The 21,754-nt window shown below is 39.9% G+C and overlaps 1 protein-coding gene across 1 annotated transcript in view; it reads right to left on the bottom strand.

Moving 5' to 3' along the window:
- ZC2HC1B (zinc finger C2HC-type containing 1B) overlaps positions 1–21,754 on the bottom strand; it is a 71,913-nt gene that overhangs the window by 49,037 nt on the left and 1,122 nt on the right. Inside the window, exons 2-4 of the mRNA XM_062187281.1 lie at positions 11,285–11,346; positions 9,583–9,702; positions 8,637–8,775 (exon numbers count right to left, since the gene is read on the bottom strand). Of these exons, the coding sequence (XP_062043265.1) occupies positions 8,637–8,775; positions 9,583–9,702; positions 11,285–11,346 (321 nt within the window). The remainder of the gene's footprint in view (positions 1–8,636; positions 8,776–9,582; positions 9,703–11,284; positions 11,347–21,754) is intronic.

The following is a 21,754-nucleotide window of genomic DNA, read 5'->3' as shown; positions in this document are numbered from 1 at the left end:
CTCTATTCTAAGCCCAACTTGTTCTTTCATTTCTCTATTCTCTTCAAGGTAGAAAACTAATTCTATTATGATGGAATCTGTAGGACGCACAATTTAATCTTTAGACCTTATAAAAGAGATGGCTAACATTTTTCTGTAATAGCATAGCCAAAATAAGAACTTAAATAATAATCTCATAGCTAGATTCACTTCGCCATCAGCCAAGTATACAGTAAGTAGAAAAAACCTCCCTTTCAGACCAAAGGGAAAGAAAGTTTTTAAGTGAGAATATAATTTTCCTCATGGGCATTGTCTACCTTAGAAAAACTACTACAGAACATGCCTGTGACTATAGACTTGTAGTTCAGGCCACCGAAGATTAGAGATGGGACACGGGCACTCCCTTGACTTGCATCCTCTGGTCTGCTTTAACACAAACCAGGAGGAAAGGAAAGCTAGGCATCAGAAGCAATGGGTGGCAGGCCTATTAATGGCTGATCTGTACAGTGATCTGCCCTCAAGGAGACCCAACAGGCCAGTCCACTGCAGTGGCTTTCAATGTGGTAAGCCTGGGCTTCAGCAGAAGTCAGATTGTGAAGAGCCCTGGCAGCTCTGCCAAGAGTTGGATCACTGGAAATGGACCTGCCCTGGAATCGAAGGATGCCCAGGTCAGAGCCACAGATCTTATTGGCTCTAAGCTGAAAAGCCCTTCACTCAGCCCAGCTTCCAAAGTGACCACTGCAGCTGAGGGGACGGCCAAGTAGGGTCAGCAACATTGCTGGCAGAACTGTAAATTTCTTGTTAGAGATGCCACCTGCCTTTACCTGGCCAGCTCTCCTCCTAGGCCAGCTAAGTAATGAAAGTCAACAGAGTGCCTTCCCCTAGGAGGTTCACACCTCCCTTAGGATGTACCCCATGTGAAGAGATAGATAGGTCTGGGCCTCTTAACTCACAAGGCCTAAAGCCCAACAGATTATTATCAAGCCCCTTCTGTCAGGTTCTATTTGCCTCTCAATCAGAAAACTTAATTGTAGCTTAGACAGCACCTTTCTTAGCACATCTAATAATGACTCTGTCCTTTGTTCTAGACCCTGTCTAGCGTACTTGGGCCTCATTCCTTTGTAATCATAACCTCTACTCTACCACCAATGGCTCTACTCCCAACCTGTGTGTACTGATGGTCCTCTTCCCCACTTAATGCTGTATAATTGTTCAAACCTGGTAAATGCCACTCTTAGGATCATTGGTTTCTATCCTCACTCTGTCTTTTATGACCCTGTCTAAATATGATCAGAGTCGGCAAACTTGGAAGGCTTCCATAGCCTTGGCAACTCATGACGACAGCCTAGGGTGGTTACTGACGCCATAAACTAGAGTGTCAATTTGTTGGGTCAACAACAGGAGCCACTGTGCACTTGCTCCTCATGTGGGATCTCTGTCCTTAATGTGCTGTACATTTTGATTTAATGCTATAACTAGTACTCAAACAGTATGTTTCACTTTGTGTTTCTATGTGGGTGCAAACTGTTGAAATCTTTATACTAAATTGATCTTCTGTATATAAAGAGAATTGAAAATGAATCTTGATGCAAATGGAAGGGGAGAGGGAGCGGGAGAGGGGAGGGTTGCGGGTGGGAGGGAAGTTATGGGAGGGGGAAACCATTGTAATCCATAAGTTGTACACTGGAAATTTATATTCATTAAATAAAAGTTAAAAAAAATAAAAAAATAAATAAAATGGAACTCCATAGTGGATGTTCTATGAAAAAATAAAAATAAAAAAAAAATTATGGGATGCAGCAAAAGCAGTGTTGAGAGGAAAGTTTATAGCAATTGGTGCCTACATCAAGAAATTGGAAAGGCACCAAATAAATGAGTTATCAATGCATCTAAAAAAAACTACAGCAAACAAAACCCAAAACTAGTAGGAGAAAGGAATAATTAAAATTAGAGAAGAAATCAACAAAATTGAATCAAAAAATTACAAAAGATCAGCAAAACGAAGAGCTGGTGTTTTTGAAAAAAATAAAATTGACAGGATATTGGCCCAACTAACCAAAAAAAAGAGAAGACTCAAATCAATAAAATTAGAGATGAAAAAGGAAATGTAATAATAAGCACTACAGAAATAAAAAGAGTCACCAGAAATTACTACAAAAAGTTATATGCCAAAAACTGGGAAATCTAGCAGTGATGGATAGATTCCCGGACACATACAACCTACCTAAATTGAGCAATGAAGACACAGAACACCTAAACAAAACCATAACCAATACAGCAATTGAATCAGTAATACAGGCCCTCCCAACAAAGAAAAGCCAAGGACTGGATGGCTTTACTATTGAATTCTACCAGACATCTAAAGAAGAACTAACTTCAATTCTTTTAAAGCTATTCAAAAACAACTCAAAGCAAGGGACTCTTTTCAAACTCCTTCTATGATGCCAGCATCACCTTAATTCCTAAACCTGAAAAAGATGCAGCAGAAAAGAGAATTACAGACCAATTTCCCTGATGAACATAGACAAAAAATCCTGAATCAAATTCTAGCCAATCAAATTCAACAACAAATCAGAAAGATCATTCAGCCAAAGCAAGTGGGATTTATCCCAGGTATGCAGGGATGGTTCAACATTCACAAATCAATCAATGGGATACATCACATTACCAAGTTAAGGAACAAAAATTATATGATTATCACAATAGATGCAGAGAAAACATTTGATAAAATACAACACCCTTTCATGATGAAAACTTTTAGCAAATTGGGTATAGAAGGAACATTACTCAACACATTCAAGGCAACATATGATAAACCCACAGCCAGCATCATATTGAATGAGGAAAAGTTGGAAGCATTCCCATTGAGATCTGGTACTAGATGGGGATGCCCAGTATCCCCACTGCTATTCAATATAGTCCTGGAATTTTTAGCCAGAGCCATTAGGCAAGAAAAAGAAATTAAAGGGATCCAAATTGGGAAGGAAGAAGCCAAACTATCCCTCTTTGCAGACAATATGATTCTTTATTTAGGGGATGCAAAGAACTTCACTAAGAGGTTGTTGGAACTCATAGAAGAGTTTGGGAAAGTAGCAGGATATAAAATCAATTAAAAAAAAATCAACAGCCTTTGTATACACAGGCAATGCCATGGCTGAGAAAGAGCTTCAAAGATCAATCCCATTTGCAATAGCTACAAAAAATTCAAATACCTTGGATTAAATTTGACCAAGGATGTCAAGGATCTCTATGATGAGAATTACAAAACTCTAAAGAAAGAAATAGAAGTAGATATAAAAAAATTGGAAAATTCTTCCATGTTCATGGATTGGAATAATCAGTATCATTAAAACATCCATTCTCCCAAAAGCAATTTACAGATTCAATATGATACCAATCAAAATACCAAAGACATTCTTCTAGATCTGGTAAATATGATGCTGAAATTCATATGGAGACACAGGAGACCCTGAATAGCTAAAGCAATATTATACAACAAAAACAGAGCCAGAGGTATCACAATACCAGATTTCAAGCCATACTCTAAGGTAGTTATAATCAAAACAGCATGGTACATGTACAAAAACAGATGGATAGACCAATGGAACAGAACAGAAACACCAGAAATCAATCCAAACATCTACAGCCAACTTATATTTGATCAAGCAGCTAAAACCAATTTCTGGAGCAAGGACAGTCTATTCAACAAATGGTGCTGGGAAAACTGATTTCCACATGCAGAAGCATGAGGCAAGACCCCTACCTTACAGCTTACACAAAAATCCACTCCACATGGATTAAAGATTTAAATCTATGACCCGACACCATCAAATTATTAGAGAACATCAGAGAAACCGTGTAAGATACAGGCACCAGCAAAGACTTCTTGGAAAAGACCCCACAGGCACAGGCAGCCAAAGCCAAAATTAACAACTGGGATATTAAATTGAGAAGTTTCTGTACTGCAAAAGAAACAGTCAGGAAAGTGAAGAGGCAACTAACAATATGGGAGAAATTATTTGCAAACTATGCAACTGATAAAGAATTAATAACCAGAATCTACAAAGAGAGCAAGAAACTCCACCACAACAAAACAAACAACCCACTTTAAGAAATGGGCCAAGGACTTAAACAGACATTTTTCAAAAGAGGAAATCCAAATGGCCAACAGACACATGAAAAAATCTTCAAGATCACTAGCCATCAGGGAAATGCAAATCAAAACCACAATGAGGTTTCATCTCACCCTGGTAAAAATGGCTTTCATACAGAAATCAACAATCAGATGCTAGTGAGATTGTGAGGAAAAAGGCACATTAATCCATTGTTGGTGGGAATGCAAACTGGTAAAGCCACTATGGAAGACATTTTGGAGATACCTCAGAAATCTGAATATAGTCCTACCACAGACCAAGCAATTCTACTCCTTGGAATTCACACAAGGGAAATGACATCAGCAAATACAACAGTTATCTGCAGCTCCATATTTATTGCAGCTCAATTCACAAGAGCTAAGACATGGAATCAACCTAAATACCCATCAACAGAAGACTGGATAAAGAAATTCTGGGATATGTACTCTATGGAATACCACACAGAGGTAAAAAAAAAAAAATCAGGTCATTTGCAACAAAAATGGATGAATCTGGAAAACACCATGGTTAGCTGAATAAGCCAGTCCCAAAGGGGCAAATACCATATGTTCTCCCTGATCTATGATAACTAACTGAGCACCTAAAAGGAAACCTGTAGAAGTGAAACTGACACTATGAGAAACAATGACTTGATCAGCCTTTGTCCTGTTGAGGAACAGCTTACTATTTTATTATTTTTTTTAGTATTTTCTTTTTCTACTTAATACCATTGGTTGAACTCTTAACACAGAATTATTCTTAGGTGTTTAAATCCAATTGAAAATTGATCCCTGTGAAAAATAAGAGATGGAATAAGAGAGGGAGGAGAGATACAGTTTGGCACATGTTCCCTAGGACTTATCCTTAAGGGTAAAGCTAAAAACTTGCCATGGGACTCCAAATCCCATTAAATTGGCAGGTACTAATGCCATCTTAGTAGTTAAAGTGATCAGTTTAAGTTCATAACTGATCATAAAGGTAGGAATAAGTGTCAAAGGGATCACATAAATAAGTCCAAGTGTCTGCTAATAGTAATAGATAGAATCAAAAAGGAGAGAATGATCCAACATGGGAAGCAGGCCACCCAGCAGACTCATAGAATGACAAATGCCCTAAACAGCACTCTGGACTCAGAATCAGCCCTTAAGGCATTCAGATCTGGCTAGAAAGCCCATGAGAGTATTTCAAGCATGGAATGCCAAGACACTGTGGCAAAAAATGCCCTACATGAAAGATCTCTGTGGGTGAGATCTCAGTGGAAAGAAGGGGCCATTAAAGGAGGTACCTTTCTCTGAAGGGAGGAGAGAACTTCCACTTTGCTTATGGCCTTGTCTAAATAAGGTCAGAGTTTGTGAACTCAAGAGGCTTCCATAGCCTTGGCACCTCATGACAAGAGCATCAGGTGATCACTGATGTCATAAATAAGAATGCCAATTGTTAAATCAGCAATAGGAGTCACTATGCACTTGCCCAATGTAGGACCTCTTTCCTTAATGTCTTTTACTGTGAGAATTAACGATAAAATTAGTCTTCAAACAGTACTTCATACTTTGTGTATCTGTGTGGGTGCAAACTGGTGAAATCTTTACTTAGTATAGAGTTGATCTTCTGTAAATAAAAATAAGTAAAAATGAATCTTAATGAAGAATGGGATGGGAGAGGGAGTAGGAGGTGGGATGGTTTGGGGGTGGGAGGGCAAATATGCAGGGAAGAACCTATATAAATCCAAAAGTTGTACTTATGAAACATATTTATTAAATAAAAGCTTTCTATAAAACAACAAAAAAGTCTACCTTCTAATAATACTATACCTATTTATGTATAATTTCAGAACCTTACGAAATACGTTCATTTTCCTAACATTCTATAATTTTTTCATAAATTTCACTTCCACATGTTATAATCCTTATAATAATAATCCTTATAATAATGCTACAGTTTATGCTTTAAATGATAAATTATAACCCACAGACAATATTATACTTAATGGAAAACAAGACAAAAATGGCCATTTTTGCCACTTGGATAGTGCTGAAAGTTATAATATAGTTCCGCATGGTGCTGGAAGTTCTAACCATGATTTAGCCATGAAAAAGAAATAAAAGGCATACAAATGAAAAGGATTAAGTAAAATTATCTGTTTGCAGATGCCATATGTAGAAAACCCAAAAGATTCTACAAAAACTAATGGAACTATTAAACAAATTCAACAAAGTTTTAGGATACAAAGAGAAAATATGCAAATCAGTTGCATATGAGCACAATTACACAATTACACAATGAGCACAATATGAAAAGAGAACAATCTATTTTAATAAAAAGATATCAAGCAATTAATGAAGGATACAAAGATTCATATGTGGAAAGCTATAAAACATTGCTGAAAGAAATTAAAGAAAACATAAATAAATGGAAAGACATTCCATATTCACGGAGTAGAAGACTTAATATTGTGAAGATGACAATACTACGCAAGGTAACCTATCGTTTAATGCAATATCTCTTAAAATCCAAAATGGCATCTTTATAAAAATACAAAAAGTTCCTAAAATTCTTAGTGAATGTCAAAGGACTCCAAATAGCCAAAGCAATCTTAGCTGCCAATGTCAAAGGACTCCCAATTGTCAAAACAATCTTGGCTAAATCTTGGAAGGCTCACAATTTCTGACTTGAAGACTTACTACAATGCCTGGTAATCAAATCATTGTGGTACTAGCATACAGAAACACATACAGACCAATAGAATAAAATTGAGTGCCCAGAAATAAATCTTTGAACACATGGTCAATAAATCTTTGAAAATATTGTCCACTGATTTTGACAAGAATGCCAAGAGTATTCATTCACTGGGGAAAGGACAATTTCTCCTCAGCAAATAGCACTGAGAAAACAGGATATCTGCATTCAAAAGAGTGAAATTGAAACTCTACCCTATGTCATACACAAAAATTTATTCAAAATTGATCCTAAACATAGGAGTTAAAACTATTAAAAAAGAAAACATACAGAACAAACCTCATGGCACTGAATCTGGCAACAACTTTTTCGTGATACCAAAAACACAGGTAACAATGTATCCATAAAAACAGATATATTGAATTTCATCAAAATTAAAAACTTTTGTGCATTAAGGGCCACTATCAAGAGAGTGCAAAAACAGTCTACAGAATGAGAGAAAACATGTGCAAATCATATATTTGATAAGGGATTAAAATTAATCTAATTGTGCCTCTAGCTCTAACTTCCAGTTTACAGAAAGATGGGATAGAGTAATAAGTTAAATATTAATATGACTAAACAAGCAGGCAAATATAGACAGGAGACATTTTAAAAGGTAAATAGCTTGGTAGAGTATTGTGTAAGATTAAAAAGACTGAATAGACAACAAAAGGCCATTTGAAAACCATGACTGGATCTGGGGTTGTTGAGGGCTGGGGAGTTATGGAAGAGCTTTAAAAGGCATTCTTAAGATAATTGGGAAAATGTGAGTTTATATATTAAGTATGGTATCATTGTTGATATGCAGAATAATGTACTTATGCCTCAGAGATGCATGCTGATACAGTCAATAGTAAAGTGCTAATGGTATGTGAAAGTTATTTTTAAATGGGTCTACCCGTTAAATGTTTGTGTGTGTGTGTGTGTGTGTCTGGGAGGGAGAGAGAGAGAGAACGAGAGAGAGAGAGAAAGGCAGAAATGTCAAATCTTAGTGAAATATAGGTAGGTAACTACTAGACCTCTTTTTTAATAGATTTGAAATTTTTGAAAATAAACTGTTTGGATTAACTAGCTATAGGGATCTCAAATATATATAATGTCAAGTGATTAAAATAGTAAACTTAGAGCCAGCGCTGTGGTGTAGTAGGTTAAGCCTCTGCCTGAGGCACTGGTATCCCATTTGGGTGCCAGTTTGAGTCCCACCTGCTCCATTTTGGATCCAGCTCTCTGCTGATGGCCTGGGAAAACACTGAAAGATTGCCCAAGTGGTTGGGCCTCTGCACCCATGTAGGAGACCTGGAGAAAGCCCCTAGCTCCTGGCTTCAGATCAGCCCAGATGTCGCCATTGCAGCCATTTGGGGAATGAACCAGTGGATAGAAGACTTCTCTGTCTCTCCCTCTCTCTGTAACTCCACTTCACAAATAAATAAATAAATCTTAAAAAAAAAAAAAAAGGTAAACTTTATGTTATGGGAATTTTACCTAAAGACAAAAAAGAGCTGTAGATATACGAAACTATGGAACTATTGTGAAACTTTTTGGTTTGTTCTGCGTCACTCAGAGCATGTCAGCAGTCGTGGGAATGGTATCCCAGGAGTTAAGCAACAACACAGCATGGATACACTGGCGCCTTCATGTTAGAACAGAGTAGAAAGGAAACACAGAATCTTGATGCAGAATACTTTTTTAAAGACAATAAATTAGCTCTATATAACTGACAAAATAGTCAATTTTAAAGTACATAGATGGATTATAATTTGGTCAAGTAAAACATAGTCTCAAAAGCAAACCAAAATGGCTACATACCTGGATTGATAGATGGAGGGGGTGGAGGTGGGAGGGGCCGGCCTTCTTTAATAGCTATTGTACACTGCTTTGCTGATCTAATTGCATTAATGAAGTCTTCATGTTGTTGTCTCCAGTTAGATTTCCTCACAGGTTGAGACTAAAAAAATAAAACCAACAACTATTATCCTGGACTATGGGCCTCTCAATTTTTTTTTTAAAGTTGGAATTTGAATTTATAGGAAACAGGACTGTGAAATGTGGGGCAGAAGGAGAATTTGTATAACTAATTAAAGACATTTGGAAAATGCATTAATAAAATTTATAAGTGACAAAATGAAACAATAACGTTTTATTTATCTATTTTTTTGCCACGCAGTTAGACAGTGAGAGAGACAGAGAGAGAGTTATAGACAGTGAGAGAGACAGAGAAAAAGGTCTTCCTTCCATTGGTTCACTCCCCTAATGGCCGCTACGGCTGGCGCTGGGCTGATCTGAATCCAGGAGCCAGGTACTTCCTCCTGGTCTCCCATGCGGGTGCAGGAACCCAAGCACTTGGGCCATCCTCCACTGCTTTCCCGGGCCACAGCAGAGAGCTGGACTGAAAGAGGAGCAACCAGGACAGAATCCAGTGCCCCAACCGGGACTAGAACCTGGGGTGCTGGTGCCACAGGCGGAGGATTAGCCAAGTGAGCCATGGCGCCAGCCATAATAAAGTTTTAAGGGAAGACAAGTGTAACATTAAAATCTTCCCAAGTTAATTGCTAGATTTAAGCCATCCTAATGAAAATAGAAACAAGATTCTTTTGGCCATATCTAGAAAGTATCTGAAATATATTTGCAATTGAAGTGAGCAAGATCATATTTACATGATACTACCCAGCACTATGAAGTAAACATGGAACCAGAGAGAACAGAAATGAGCTTCAGTGAACATATTAAAGAATAAGGAAGATATCAGTAGTACCTTGGATTGAGGAGCCTTCCTCACAGTAGGGATGTCAGTGCCCTGTAATCTTTGTTTCAAGGAATTGAAAGGCTTACGTTTTTTGTTGAAGAGTTTTCTACATATTGGTTCATGCCTTTCCTAGAAAAGGAAGGATAGGGATTGGAATTTTGAAAATGCACACTTTTTTTTTTAATGTCTAGGTGTACTTAACCCCATGACAGTAACTGGGTTGCACCTTCAGAGCCTTGTCTCCTCTCAGATCACAGCAGAGCAAATATGCTTGGCTGTCCTCATCATGCTGCCTATAACTTGATACTGTTTGGGCACAGACAGTGAAAAGCCTTTACACAGAAAATTACTTCAAAATATGCTCTTCACTTTAACCTGTAGTTCTTTAGGCACTCAACATTCTCACCCCCAAAACCAGAGAACACATAGACCTTTGCCTTTCAGGTCTTTCACTGCAACACTCTAAGATAATATCAGCATCTATGCCCTCTTCCTTGGTGGATGTGCAACAAGGTATTACTTATCATTTACATTGTCGCTTTGAATAAACCCAACAAATATAGGCCTTTAGAACCAGCTATCCTACAGTAAAAAGAGAGAGAAAGAAAGTGTGTGTGTATCTCATGATCAAATGCTCTCTGTAGACTAGAGATAGGTTTAGGAAGTGACACTCAAAAGCACTCCAAACACACTTGACACTGAGTGCTCTCTTCCAATGGTACCTCCTGGGTCTCAACCCTATTCTCTAGGGTGCAGCTCTGAGCCAGGAAAGGTAGGGCAGCACACTAGTGGGCTACAGGCCCACAACAGGCCCTATGAATACTCCCTCTAGTTAAGGAAGTTCTAGTCACAGTTAACTGAAATAAATATTTCATTTTGTTAAATTCTCCAGAATGATAAAATGTACAACCTAGTCTCTTGCTCTCAAATGCACTCAGAATAATTCCAAATCCTTTAAATTACATCAAAAGTTTCCTAGACCTAAAACGTACCAATTATTAATTGCATCATCCTCCTACTATCATGTGTGTGTGAAAATCATCTTTTCTGGGAATCCCTGTAGAACATTGGAGCCTACCACCTGTTTGATACCCTAATTTTGAAATAAATAGAACTTTTATTCAGCTTCACAGCCATCAATCAGGGACTTGACATGCTGTTAGCTTGAATCTGGATGAAAATTACATCTTGGAACATGCCTAACAGCCATGTATTATTTTGTTCAGATGGTATAGAATCCCTGAAATTGGAGGGTTCTGTATACGTGGCAAAGCAGAAAACAGGAAGGTTAAAGGACCTGTCAGAATTAGTGACAAATTTGCAACTAAAAGCCAAGTTTCCAGATGCCTGAAATTCAATGCTCATTCCTCTTGGCTAGCTAATTTCCCTGGTGCTTTGGCCTTGAAATTTGAATTTTTGATGCTTAAAGAAAAGGCGGAAGAGCCAAAACTTCTCAAGGGATAATGGACTGTGCCAAGATCCTTCCATATGACATCCTTTTAGGAGGACCATGTTTAATAGGGTCACTTTTGAGTGAGGAGGCATCCATCTGCCTCCATGTCCTCTGGGCCTGCCAGCCATAGGTTAGCCACTCCTGTTCCCTTGCTTCCCCTCCACATCTGTCTTTAATCTTTGCACCACCGCCTCCTCACTGACTTGACAGTTCATTTAACTCCAATGAAACACATCTACAAAATGTCTTTACGTTTACCAGAACATCTGCTGCAAAGCGTCTTCCACAGACTTCACAGGGAAATAACTCCTGATTGCCATCTGCGTTAAGATTCAAGAGCACATTATGTTAGTTTCATGGAATTGCCTGGCCAGAAGAAATGACTGACTGGAGGTGACCTCAATAGCTTGATATCTTCACCCTTTTCCCTCTCTACCAACTGCTTCCAGCTTCTAGTAAGATCCTGTGTAAAGTCACCTGTGTTTTCCTTTCCTAATATAAACTTCTCACTTTACAAAACAAGTAAATTCTCTATCCTTTAGGCAACCACAGTACACTTATTTGATTTAGTGCTTAATATATTTTTAAACAAAGTGCATTACAGCCTTGCTTTAGACATCAGTACAAAGTTAATACATTAGTATAAGCTCATAAATAATCCAATGATAACATCTTGAGGATTCCTACCAGAATAGAAGTTCTATAAAGGTATTGCCAGTACCTCCAAGTACCTGACCCCATGGTAAAGTGCTCCAAAAATATTGGTTGAAAGACTGGTGTTGTGGTGTGTAGCCTCTTCTGATCCTGGTATCCTGTATCAGTGTGCCAGTTCAACTCCTGGCTACTCCATTTCCCATTCAGCTTCCTGTTAATGTGTTTGGGAAGGCAGTGGACGATGACCCAAGTATTTGAGCTCCTGCTACCAATGTGGAAGACCAGGATGGAGTTCCTGGCCCCTAGCTTTGACCTGGCCTACACATAGCTGTTGCAGCCATTTGGGGAGTGAACCAATGGATAGAAGATCTAAAATATCTAGTTTTTGCTCTCTTCCAAATAAATAATCTTTTTCAGTTTATTTTTCAAAGATTTATTTATTCATTTGAAAGGCAGAGTTACAGAAAGAGAGAGAGAGCGCGCGCAGTCTTCCACCTGTTGGTTCACTCTCCAAATGGCTGCAATGGCCGGAGCTGGGCTGCTCCAAAGGTAGGAACCTGGAGCTTCTTCCAGGTCTCTCATGTGGGTTCAGGGGCCCAAGGATTTGGGCCATCTTCCACTGGTTTCCCAGGCCATAGCAGAGAGCTGGATCAGAAGTAGAGCAGTCAGGACTCGGACCTATGTCCATGTGAGATGCCGGCACCACAGGTGGTGGCTTTACCTGCTAAGCCACAGCACCGGGCCAATAATTAAAACTTAAAAAAAAAAAATCCACTGGTTGAATGTATAAGCCAAACAAGAATTGATACGCTACCGTAGGAGCAATCATTCATTCTGTCTAAAACTTCTTATAATCAATGATATGGAAATATTGTGTGGAACCATACATGGGCCCAGCATAGAAAAGGAAAGAAAATAAGCAATTACTTTAAGTGAATTTGTAAAAATGTCATGATAAAAATAAAACATTACAGAATTCTGAAAAAAAAGTTTCACTTCATATTACTTCCATTCAGTTTATATGGAGCTGAGTATGTAAATAATAAAGAGATTTGAGCACATGATTTTGTATCAGAGGGATGAATGGACTTCTACAGGCAGGGGGCACAATCAGGGACAGTGAGTTGGCGGAATCTGAATAGTGCTGTAGATGACTCATGTGACAAAGGTGAAAAGATGTGACCAGATAGAAGGGGTGCAACAAGAGGTGAGTTTAGTTCAAAAGCTGGAGGTGAAGACCTGAAATGGAAAAGACACAGAAATGGGAGATTGTGTCAAACAATCTATAGCATGACTAGATTTGTGGGGGATTGGAGGTGTCAGAGAGAGAAGAGTGCTTGAGGACTATGTCAAATTTAGAGACAGTAGTATTGAGTCCATAGTAGGACTGTGGATAGAAACAGAGAACTTGCAAGATAGACCACCTTAGGAAGAAAAATGACCTCAGCGTTGGAAATACTGAGTTAAAATCAAGTTGTCCAGCCAGCAGGATGGAAAGGAGGGAGGTCAGGGTTGGAGACACAGATGTAGGCTTTGAGTAATGAAGCAAAGGCATGATATTGCCAGGGAAGAAGTCATGGAAAGAGAAGTACAGAGAGGATCCTTAGGGAAATTTATACTTAAGGGCCAAGAAAATGATGATGATAAGCCAGAAGGAAAAACAGAAAACAGGGTCATGGAAGCCAAGGGAAGGCAGTTTGAAAAAGGAAGGTCTGGTTAACAGGAAGCAGATGGTAGCTCACTACAGATTGTTGATTTAAATGATTTCTTCTCACATCTGCTAATTGGAATTGTATTTTCAACACAGGTCATCCATCACAGCACACAGAAATACCTGGCTATCTCTCTGTTCTTTTGGCCTTCTATCTAAAACTTGATGTTATATTTTGGCAAGGGTCCCCCAACCCTCTGTATACTTACTTGTTAATAAAAACACTCATCTTGTTTATAAAATTGAGGCTACTTTTTCTAAAACACTGGTGAAGGATATTTTTATGAATATGATAGTAATATTTGCAGGGCACTTTGTTTTCCAAAACACAGTTTTTATGTTATCTTACATGTTTTCCACAGTAACTTTGTGAGACAGAGTTGGTACTATTTTGATTTAACAAATCAGAAAATAGAGGTTCAAGATTAGGTTGGTGACTTTCCTAATGTCATAGAAAGTTGTAACACTAAGCCTTGAACCCAAGTCTCTACCTGTACAAGCATTAAGACTATTAATATAGGGGCCGGCGCTGTGGCTCAACGGGTAAAGCTGCCACCTGCAGTGCTGGCATCCTATATGGGCACGGGTTCAAGTCCCGGCTGCTGTACTTCTTTCTGATCCAGCTCCCTGCTATGGCCTGGGAAAGCAGCAGAAGATGGCCCAAGTCCTTGGGCCCCTGCACCCATGTGGGAGACCCAGAGGAAGCTCCTGGCTTTGGATCAGCACAGCTCCGGCTGTTGCAGCCAACTGGGGAGTGAACTAGCGGATAGAAGACCTCTCTCTGTCTCTCTTCAACTCCTTCTCTGTGTAACTCTTTCAAATAAACAAATCAACCTTTAAAAAAGGTTATTAATATAATCATTGCCATAACTAGATATATGTCGACACCAACCGGAAAAACAACTGGAAATCCCTACAGGGCTAGTGAAAATGAGAGATAGTCAGTGTTGTGGTGCAGAGGGTTAAGTTACCTATTACAACCTCAACATCTCATATTGGAGTGCTGGTTCAAGTCCATTGCTAATGTGCTTGGGAACTGCCACCCACATGAGAGAGTGAGAGAATTCTAGGCTCCTGGCTTCAGCCAGACCCAGCCCTAGCTGTTGCAACCATTTGAGAAGTGAACCAATGGATGAAAGATCTCTGTCCCTCTCTTTCACTTTGCCTTTCAAATACATAAAATAAATCTTTTTTAAAAAATAAGTTTATTTTTAAAAGATTTATTAATGTATTTGAAAAGCAGAGTTATAGAGAGACAGAGGCAGAGAGACAGAAATCTTCCATTTGCTGGTTCACTCCCCAAATGCCCTCAATGATTAGAGCTGGGCAGATGTGAAGCCAGGAGCCTGGAGCTTCCTTGGGGTCTCCCACACGGGTGCAGGGGCCCAAGGACTTGGCCATCTTCCACTGCTTTACCAGGCCATAGCAGAGAGCAGGATCAGAAGTGGAGCTGCCAGGTCTCAAACCAGCGCCCATATGGGATGTTGGCACTGCAGGCAGTGGCTTTCCCACTACACCACAGCGCTGGCCCCAATAAAATGAATCTTTAAAAAAAGGATGAAAAAAATAAATGACAGATATAACATAGCTCAACATTGAGTTACAGCTGTACCACCACATTCTGAACCATGCTCAACTTGGAAGTTTCACTATAAGGGCACGCCTACCCATCAAGCTGAATCAAACATGGAGGTCAATGAGGTTTCTATTGATCACAAGACCCTTAAAACAACTCTTTGAAATAACTGCCATTTCATAGCTGAATAAAGAAACGTGGGGGGCCAGCGCTGTGGCTCACTTGGTTAATCCTCTGCCTGTGGCGCCAGCATCCCATATGGGTGCCAGTTCTAGTTCCGGTTGCTCTTCTTCCAGTCCAGCTCTCTGCTGTGGCCTGGGAAGGCAGTGGAGAATGGCCCAAGTGCTTGGGCCCCTGCACCCACATGGGAGGTGAGGAAGAAGCACCTGACTCCTTGCTTCGGATCAGCGCAGTGCAGGCCATAGCAGCCATTTGGGGGATGAACCAACAGAAGGAAGACCTTTCTCTCTGTCTCTCACTGTCTATAACTCTACCTGTCAAATAAAAACAAAACAAAACAAAACAAAACAAAAACTGTGGTATATTCACATCCTATAGTAGTAAGTAACAAAAAGGAAAATCTGTGATATACACTGAGAGAAAAAAAGCTAGTTTCAAAAGGTCTCATCCTATATTATTCTATTTCTGTAACATTCTCAAAAGCATAAAATTATAGATACGGAAAAGAGGTTAGAGATTTCCACAGGTAACAATTGTTGGTTGGAAAAGGTAGTTGTGGTTATACATGGGTAGAACAAGGGAGATCTTCGTATGATCGAAGAATTATGAATCTTTGATGGTGGTTAATGCATGTTGTGTAATTGTATAGAAATGTGAACACACATAGTACTAATATCAGTTTCCTGGTTTTGATACTGTACAATTGTTTAAGATGAAATTTGGGTGTTGCTCAATTCATAATTTGTTCCGTGCTAAAATAGGCTATTTAATTAGAAAGGAAAAAATGGTGTAACTTGTAGAACACTGGGTGAAGGACACACGGAACCTCTCTGTGCTATTCGGTACTTTTTGTGAAAACATAATTATATGAAAATTTAAAGTTTAAAATTTTTAGCTGGGGGGTCAGCAAGCTATGGCCAATGAGTCAAATCTGGGATTGCTTTTGTAAATAAAGTTTTGTGGGAACACAGCCATGCTCATTTTTACAGAATATTGTTGCTTTTCCATTAAAGCGGCAGAGGTAAGTAGTTGTCATGGGGACTACATGACTTGCAAAGCTAATAATTATGCTGCTTGGCCCGTAACAGAAAGAGGTTGCCAATAAGTATAGTAATTAAAAATGATTTGTGGGAGAGTAACATAGAACAATGTTAATGATAGAAGCTGGCATTGTGGCACGGTGGGTTAAGGTACTGTTTATGATGGCAGCATGCCACATAAGAGTACATGTTCAAGTCTCAGCTGCCCTGCTTCCAATGCAGCTTCCTGCTTATGTGCCTGGGAAGGCAGTGGATAATGGCCCAAGAAGTTAGGCCTCTGCCATCCATCCATGTGGGAGACCTGGATGGAGTTCCTTGCTCTGGCTTCAGTATGGTACCACCATGGATGTTGTGGCCATTTGGGGAGTGAACCAGTAGATGAAAAGTATCTTTCTCTGACACTTTACCTTTGAAGTAAATCTTTTATTTCCCTTTGAAATAAATCCCCATATGGTACTGCAGTCTAGGGCTTTAACCTGCTGCGCCACAGCACCAGCCCCCCCATTTTCAAAATTCTTACAAAGATTATGGTTATTTTAAAAAAAAACAGAATTGATGACTTTCAAAAATAAAAATGAAGCCCTTTAATAGAAAATATTTTAAAACAATTAGGTACCAACTTAGCTATTTCAATTTTTTCCTTCTCTACTTAGAATCACACTTAGCAAACTATTATAGTACTATTATTTTCAAATGGTTTATAATGTTTGAAAATTTTTAAAATGAGGCAAAGCAAGTGACTAGAGAATGCAAGTTTTGCTTAGCACATTAAAAATGAAAAATAAGCATTATACAGGTCGCAGTTCAAAAGCTTTAAGAACTATGGAGAGAATTAGGGTTAGAATGAAAAACAAAAGTTCTACTTTTGGGGTCTGCACTATTGCGCAGTAGGCTAAGCCTCTGCCTGTGGTGCTGGCATCCCACGTGGGCGCCGGTTTGTGTCCTGGCTGCTCCACTTCCAATCCAGCTCTCTGCTATGGCCTGGGAAAGCAAAAGAAGATGGCCCAAGTACCTGGGCCCCTGCACCAATGTGGGAGACCCAGAAGATGTTCCTGGTTCCTGGCTTCAGACTGGCCCAGCTCTAACTGTTGCGGCCATTTGGGGAGTGAACTGGGGATGGAAGACCTTTCTGTCTCTCCCTCTCTGTTTGTAACCCTGCCTCTCAACTAAATAACTAAAAATCTTGAAAAGAAAGTTCTATTCTTGACCATTCTCTTTCTAAGCTAGAAGAATGCTTTATAGAAATGCCTATTACCCACATTTTCTTACAATCATGGTAGAGAAGGATAAAGGAAGACATTTTCCCATTCAAACATCCATGAGTCAAAGACTCTAAAGTTCTTTGTAGTTCAGCACATGCAGATATTTAGTAATAGTAACTTTTTTTTTTTTAAGGCAGAGTTAGAGAGAGAGAGACAGAGAGAAAGGTCTTCCTTCTGTTGGTTCACCCCCCAAATTTGAAGCCAGGAGCCAGGTGCTTCCTCCTGGTCTCCCATGCAGGTGCAGGGCCCAAGCACTTGGGCCATCCTCCACTGCTTTCCCAGGGCACAGCAGAGAGCTGGACTGGAAGAGGAGCAACCGGGACAGAATCCAGCGCCCCAGCTGGGACTAGAACCTGGGGTGCTGGCACCGCAGGCGGAGGATTAACCTAGTGAGCTGTGGCACTGGCCTAGTAATAGTAACATCTTAAATGGCCCTAGGACAAGGAGGTGGCATAATGGTCTCAAATTATCTCAAGAACATGCGTCATAAAATAAGGCAAGGAATTATACTAGTGAGTTGGGATGATGGATAGAACAGTTGATCTAATTTTGCTTTCCCTTTAAGCTCCAACAGAACTACAATAAAGGAACACAGAAATATGGAGAACCATAATGGCAGGGAGGAAAGAATATGGTAAGATGGGTGATTTGGCTCAACAGTCAAGATGCCACTTGGGACACATCAGGGGTGCCTGGTTCAAATCCTAGCTCCACTTCTGATTCAGCTGCCTGCTAATGCACCTCTTACGAGGCAGCTTGTAAGAGGATGGCTCAAGTACCCAAGTCACTGCCAACCTTATGGGAGACTCAGATGGAGTTACAGGCTCCTGGTTTCATCCTGGCCCCACCCTGGCTGTTGTGAGCACTTGTGGAGTGAACCAGAAGATGGAAGCTCTGTCTCTTTCAAGTAAAGTGAAAATAAAATAAAAATGTATTTAAAGATAGAATCTGGAAAGCTAACAGACAAGCTGACTTGGAGTACATAAAGCCACATCAAAATCCACTCAAACTGGGAAGCATCTAGATTTACAATACAGAACCTTAGAAGTCACAGGAACCACTGGAGCAACTTGCACTTCAGTAACTGGGTTAGGGTGAATGAGTGTGTCAAAATTTAGAGGACCGGGGCTGATGTTGTGAAGTGACTGGTAAGGCCTCTGGCTGCAATGCTGGCATCCCATATGGGCCCCAGTTCACGTACTAGTTGCTCCCACTTCCAATCTAACACCCTGCTAATGGCCTGGGAAATCAGTGGAAGACGGTTCAAGTGCTTAGGCTCCTGCCATCCATGTGGGAAACCCAGAAGAAGCTCCTGGCTTCTGCCTGGCTCTGCCCTGGCCATTACAGCCACTTGGGGTATGAACCAGTAGATAATAGACTTTTCTGTGTCTCTCTCTCTCTAACTCTTAATAAATTAGTCTTAAGCAACAATAACAAAATATAGAGGACCAAGGGGAAAGTCATTTGAAAGATTCCTGTACCACACCACAGCAGCCCCTGGCCTCCCTATCCTCAAACACACACTCCCTAGAAGACTGCCCTTCCCCCTCTCTAGTAGAAGTCTACTCCCTAGAAATGATAAAGAAGGGGTCTGTGCAATAGTCAACATAAGGTGCAAGTGAAGGCATGGTTACCACAGAGAAGACAGGTAAGTAGACATGGATACATACTCATGTAAACAGTCACTTTTCATTATTTGTGGCAGTTTTGTTCTATGAAGTCATTGCAATCATTGAATTAGCAAACGCCAAACCATTGCTCCTAGGAGAAACAACAGGTTTGGGTTCCTCTGAATTTCTGGTCACACAGCATTGTCAAAGGATTGATACAAAACCTTGTTTTACGTGCTTCTTTTTAAAGACATAAGATTTTATATATTGTTGAGTCAGTAACATTGAACTCATGCCTGAATGCTTACCCAACATAGTTTCTGCTTAAGGCACATCACTGCCCTGTGCTTAGGAACACTAGATGGCACTTCAACATTATGCTTGGCAGCAATTTTAAACAATGAAGGAACCAAGAAAAACACAACAAATTGTGGTACCAACTAGTCTGTGAAAAGAACAAACAAGGCAGAGCATCACCTGTTCAACCACAGCTGGGAAAACGCATATTGGGCAACTCAACTTTTGACTACTTTGTGCATGTCCACAAATGACTGTGAAAATACCACAAGTATTAGGTTTGGGATTACAAGTATATTTTAGTGAGTAGGCAGATTCGCAAATAGGACATCCATAAATAGTGACTGTATAAATAGATGCATGTGTGTTTTATATACATACCTATATAATTTAGTGGTTAATCTTATGAACATGATGCTTAGAGCAGAGGACACTGCCATGCCTACCTTCCTCTATGTGGTTCCCAGAACTCTACCAGACCCATCAAGGCAGAATAAAAACTTCCCTAGTAAACTAACCATTCTACTAGACAATATCTAAAGATACTAACATTGAGAATTCCTGAAAAATCCACTCTGATCACCACCCTACAATAAAGCCCATTCATCAAATGTTACTCACCCATTCAGAATTTCCAGTGTTTCTTTTTCCTCCAATCTTAATCACAGGCAAAAAGAATGGCATTTCCAAAGATCTGAGGAAAATCTCAGGATATTAAGTCCAAAGCAAACCAAAATGAAATTGAAAGGAAAATGAAAGCCATAGGGAATTAAAAAAAATGTTTATAGGAGCCGGCGCCGTGGCTCACTAGGCTAATCCTCCGCCTTGCGGAGCCAGCACACCAGGTTCTAGTCCCGGTTGGGGCACCGATCCTGTCCCGGTTGCCCCTCTTCCAGGCCAGCTCTCTGCTGTGGCCAGGGAGTGCAGTGGAGGATGGCCCAAGTCCTTGGGCCCTGCACCCCATGGAAGACCAGAAGCACCTGGCTCCTGCCATCGGATCAGCGTGGTGCGCCGGCCGCAGCGCGCTACTGTGGCGGCCATTGGAGGGTGAACCAACGGCAAAAGGAAGACCTTTCTCTCTCTCTCTCACTGTCCACTCTGCCTGTCAAAAAAAAAAAAAAAATGTTTATAGGAGAAATGAAAATCTTGACAGAAGGCTGAAAGATAGTATTAGGGAAATCTCCCCAAAAGTAGGGTAAAATGGCTTAAAATGGAAAAGAGGGTACAGTATATCTCCAGATATCCAAGATCTTAAAAGATTATATTCCATGTACTCCATCTCACTTAATTACAAAAAATGTGAATAAAAGAGGAAAAGGGAATCCAACATTGGAGGGAAGAGAAGAGAATTTCCAGGATAACTGGGAACTAGAACAAGAGAGCAACCAGTCTAGGTTGGAGGTCTGTGATTAAAAAGACAGATGTTCAAGGCTACCCTGACCAAGATACTCATTGCGTTTGTAATCTCAATATAGTGACAGGAAAATTCTTTACTTGGTGCATTTGACCATGTCCCCAAAGTGCCTGCTCCCCCTTTATAAAAGCCTATCATTTACATTAGCTGAGGACAGAAAGCTCTTCAGGGATGGAGGTAGGTCATGGTGAGCTTAAAAGTGTTTTTTTTTAAGGCATATTTCCTATAGATCCAGGATGTCCTTCCTACCTGTGGTGACTTGTGTTTTCCAGGACTTATTATCTAGATGACACCTGCATTGCCAATTCTGGAAGCGGAAGTCAGATCCTGAGACTGTTAAATCTCCAGGCTGCCTTCACCTAATGGTAGTGAATACCTCCCTCATAGAGCTTGTTTTCTCTGTTCGAAACTAAATAAGATGTTGTGTTTAGAAGTTATCACATAGGTAGTGACAGATGGAGAGAGAGAAAAGAAATGTTTAATAGAACAGCCTGGATTGTACCTTTGAGTTCCCCAAGGGGAAAGAGTGGAATGAAACAGACCTATGGGTAGTTTCTATTTCTCAGCTGGAACTGTGCATATGTGTTAACTTTATTATACATTCTGCTGCAAAAATTTTTACTTTCTCTTATCCTGTAGCTACAACAAGCTTTATAGAACTTACATCCACACACATGAAGAAGCAACATAAAAATACGGAAAACATTAAAGCTACAAGGTGGCTAGAGTTTGGTCCTTCACCTGAGGTGATCCAATGACATCACAATGGAGTTGTAAGTATAGGGTATCACAGGCAATACATGTAAATAGCCTTTAAGATATTTAGACTTGTAAAATAACAGCAGTACTAAGATATCTGGCAAAATGTTTTAAACTAATCACAGACTGTGCTTAAACAAAACACACTTAAAATACAGTTTTCAGGATCTTGCACCCGACCTGGGATGTCTTAGATCTATTTTTTCCCTGCTGACCCCTGTGAGT

This window comes from Lepus europaeus, chromosome 3 (genome assembly GCF_033115175.1).
Source record: "Lepus europaeus isolate LE1 chromosome 3, mLepTim1.pri, whole genome shotgun sequence".
Taxonomy (NCBI): domain Eukaryota; kingdom Metazoa; phylum Chordata; class Mammalia; order Lagomorpha; family Leporidae; genus Lepus; species Lepus europaeus.
This window is presented reverse-complemented; position numbering and strand designations above follow the sequence as displayed.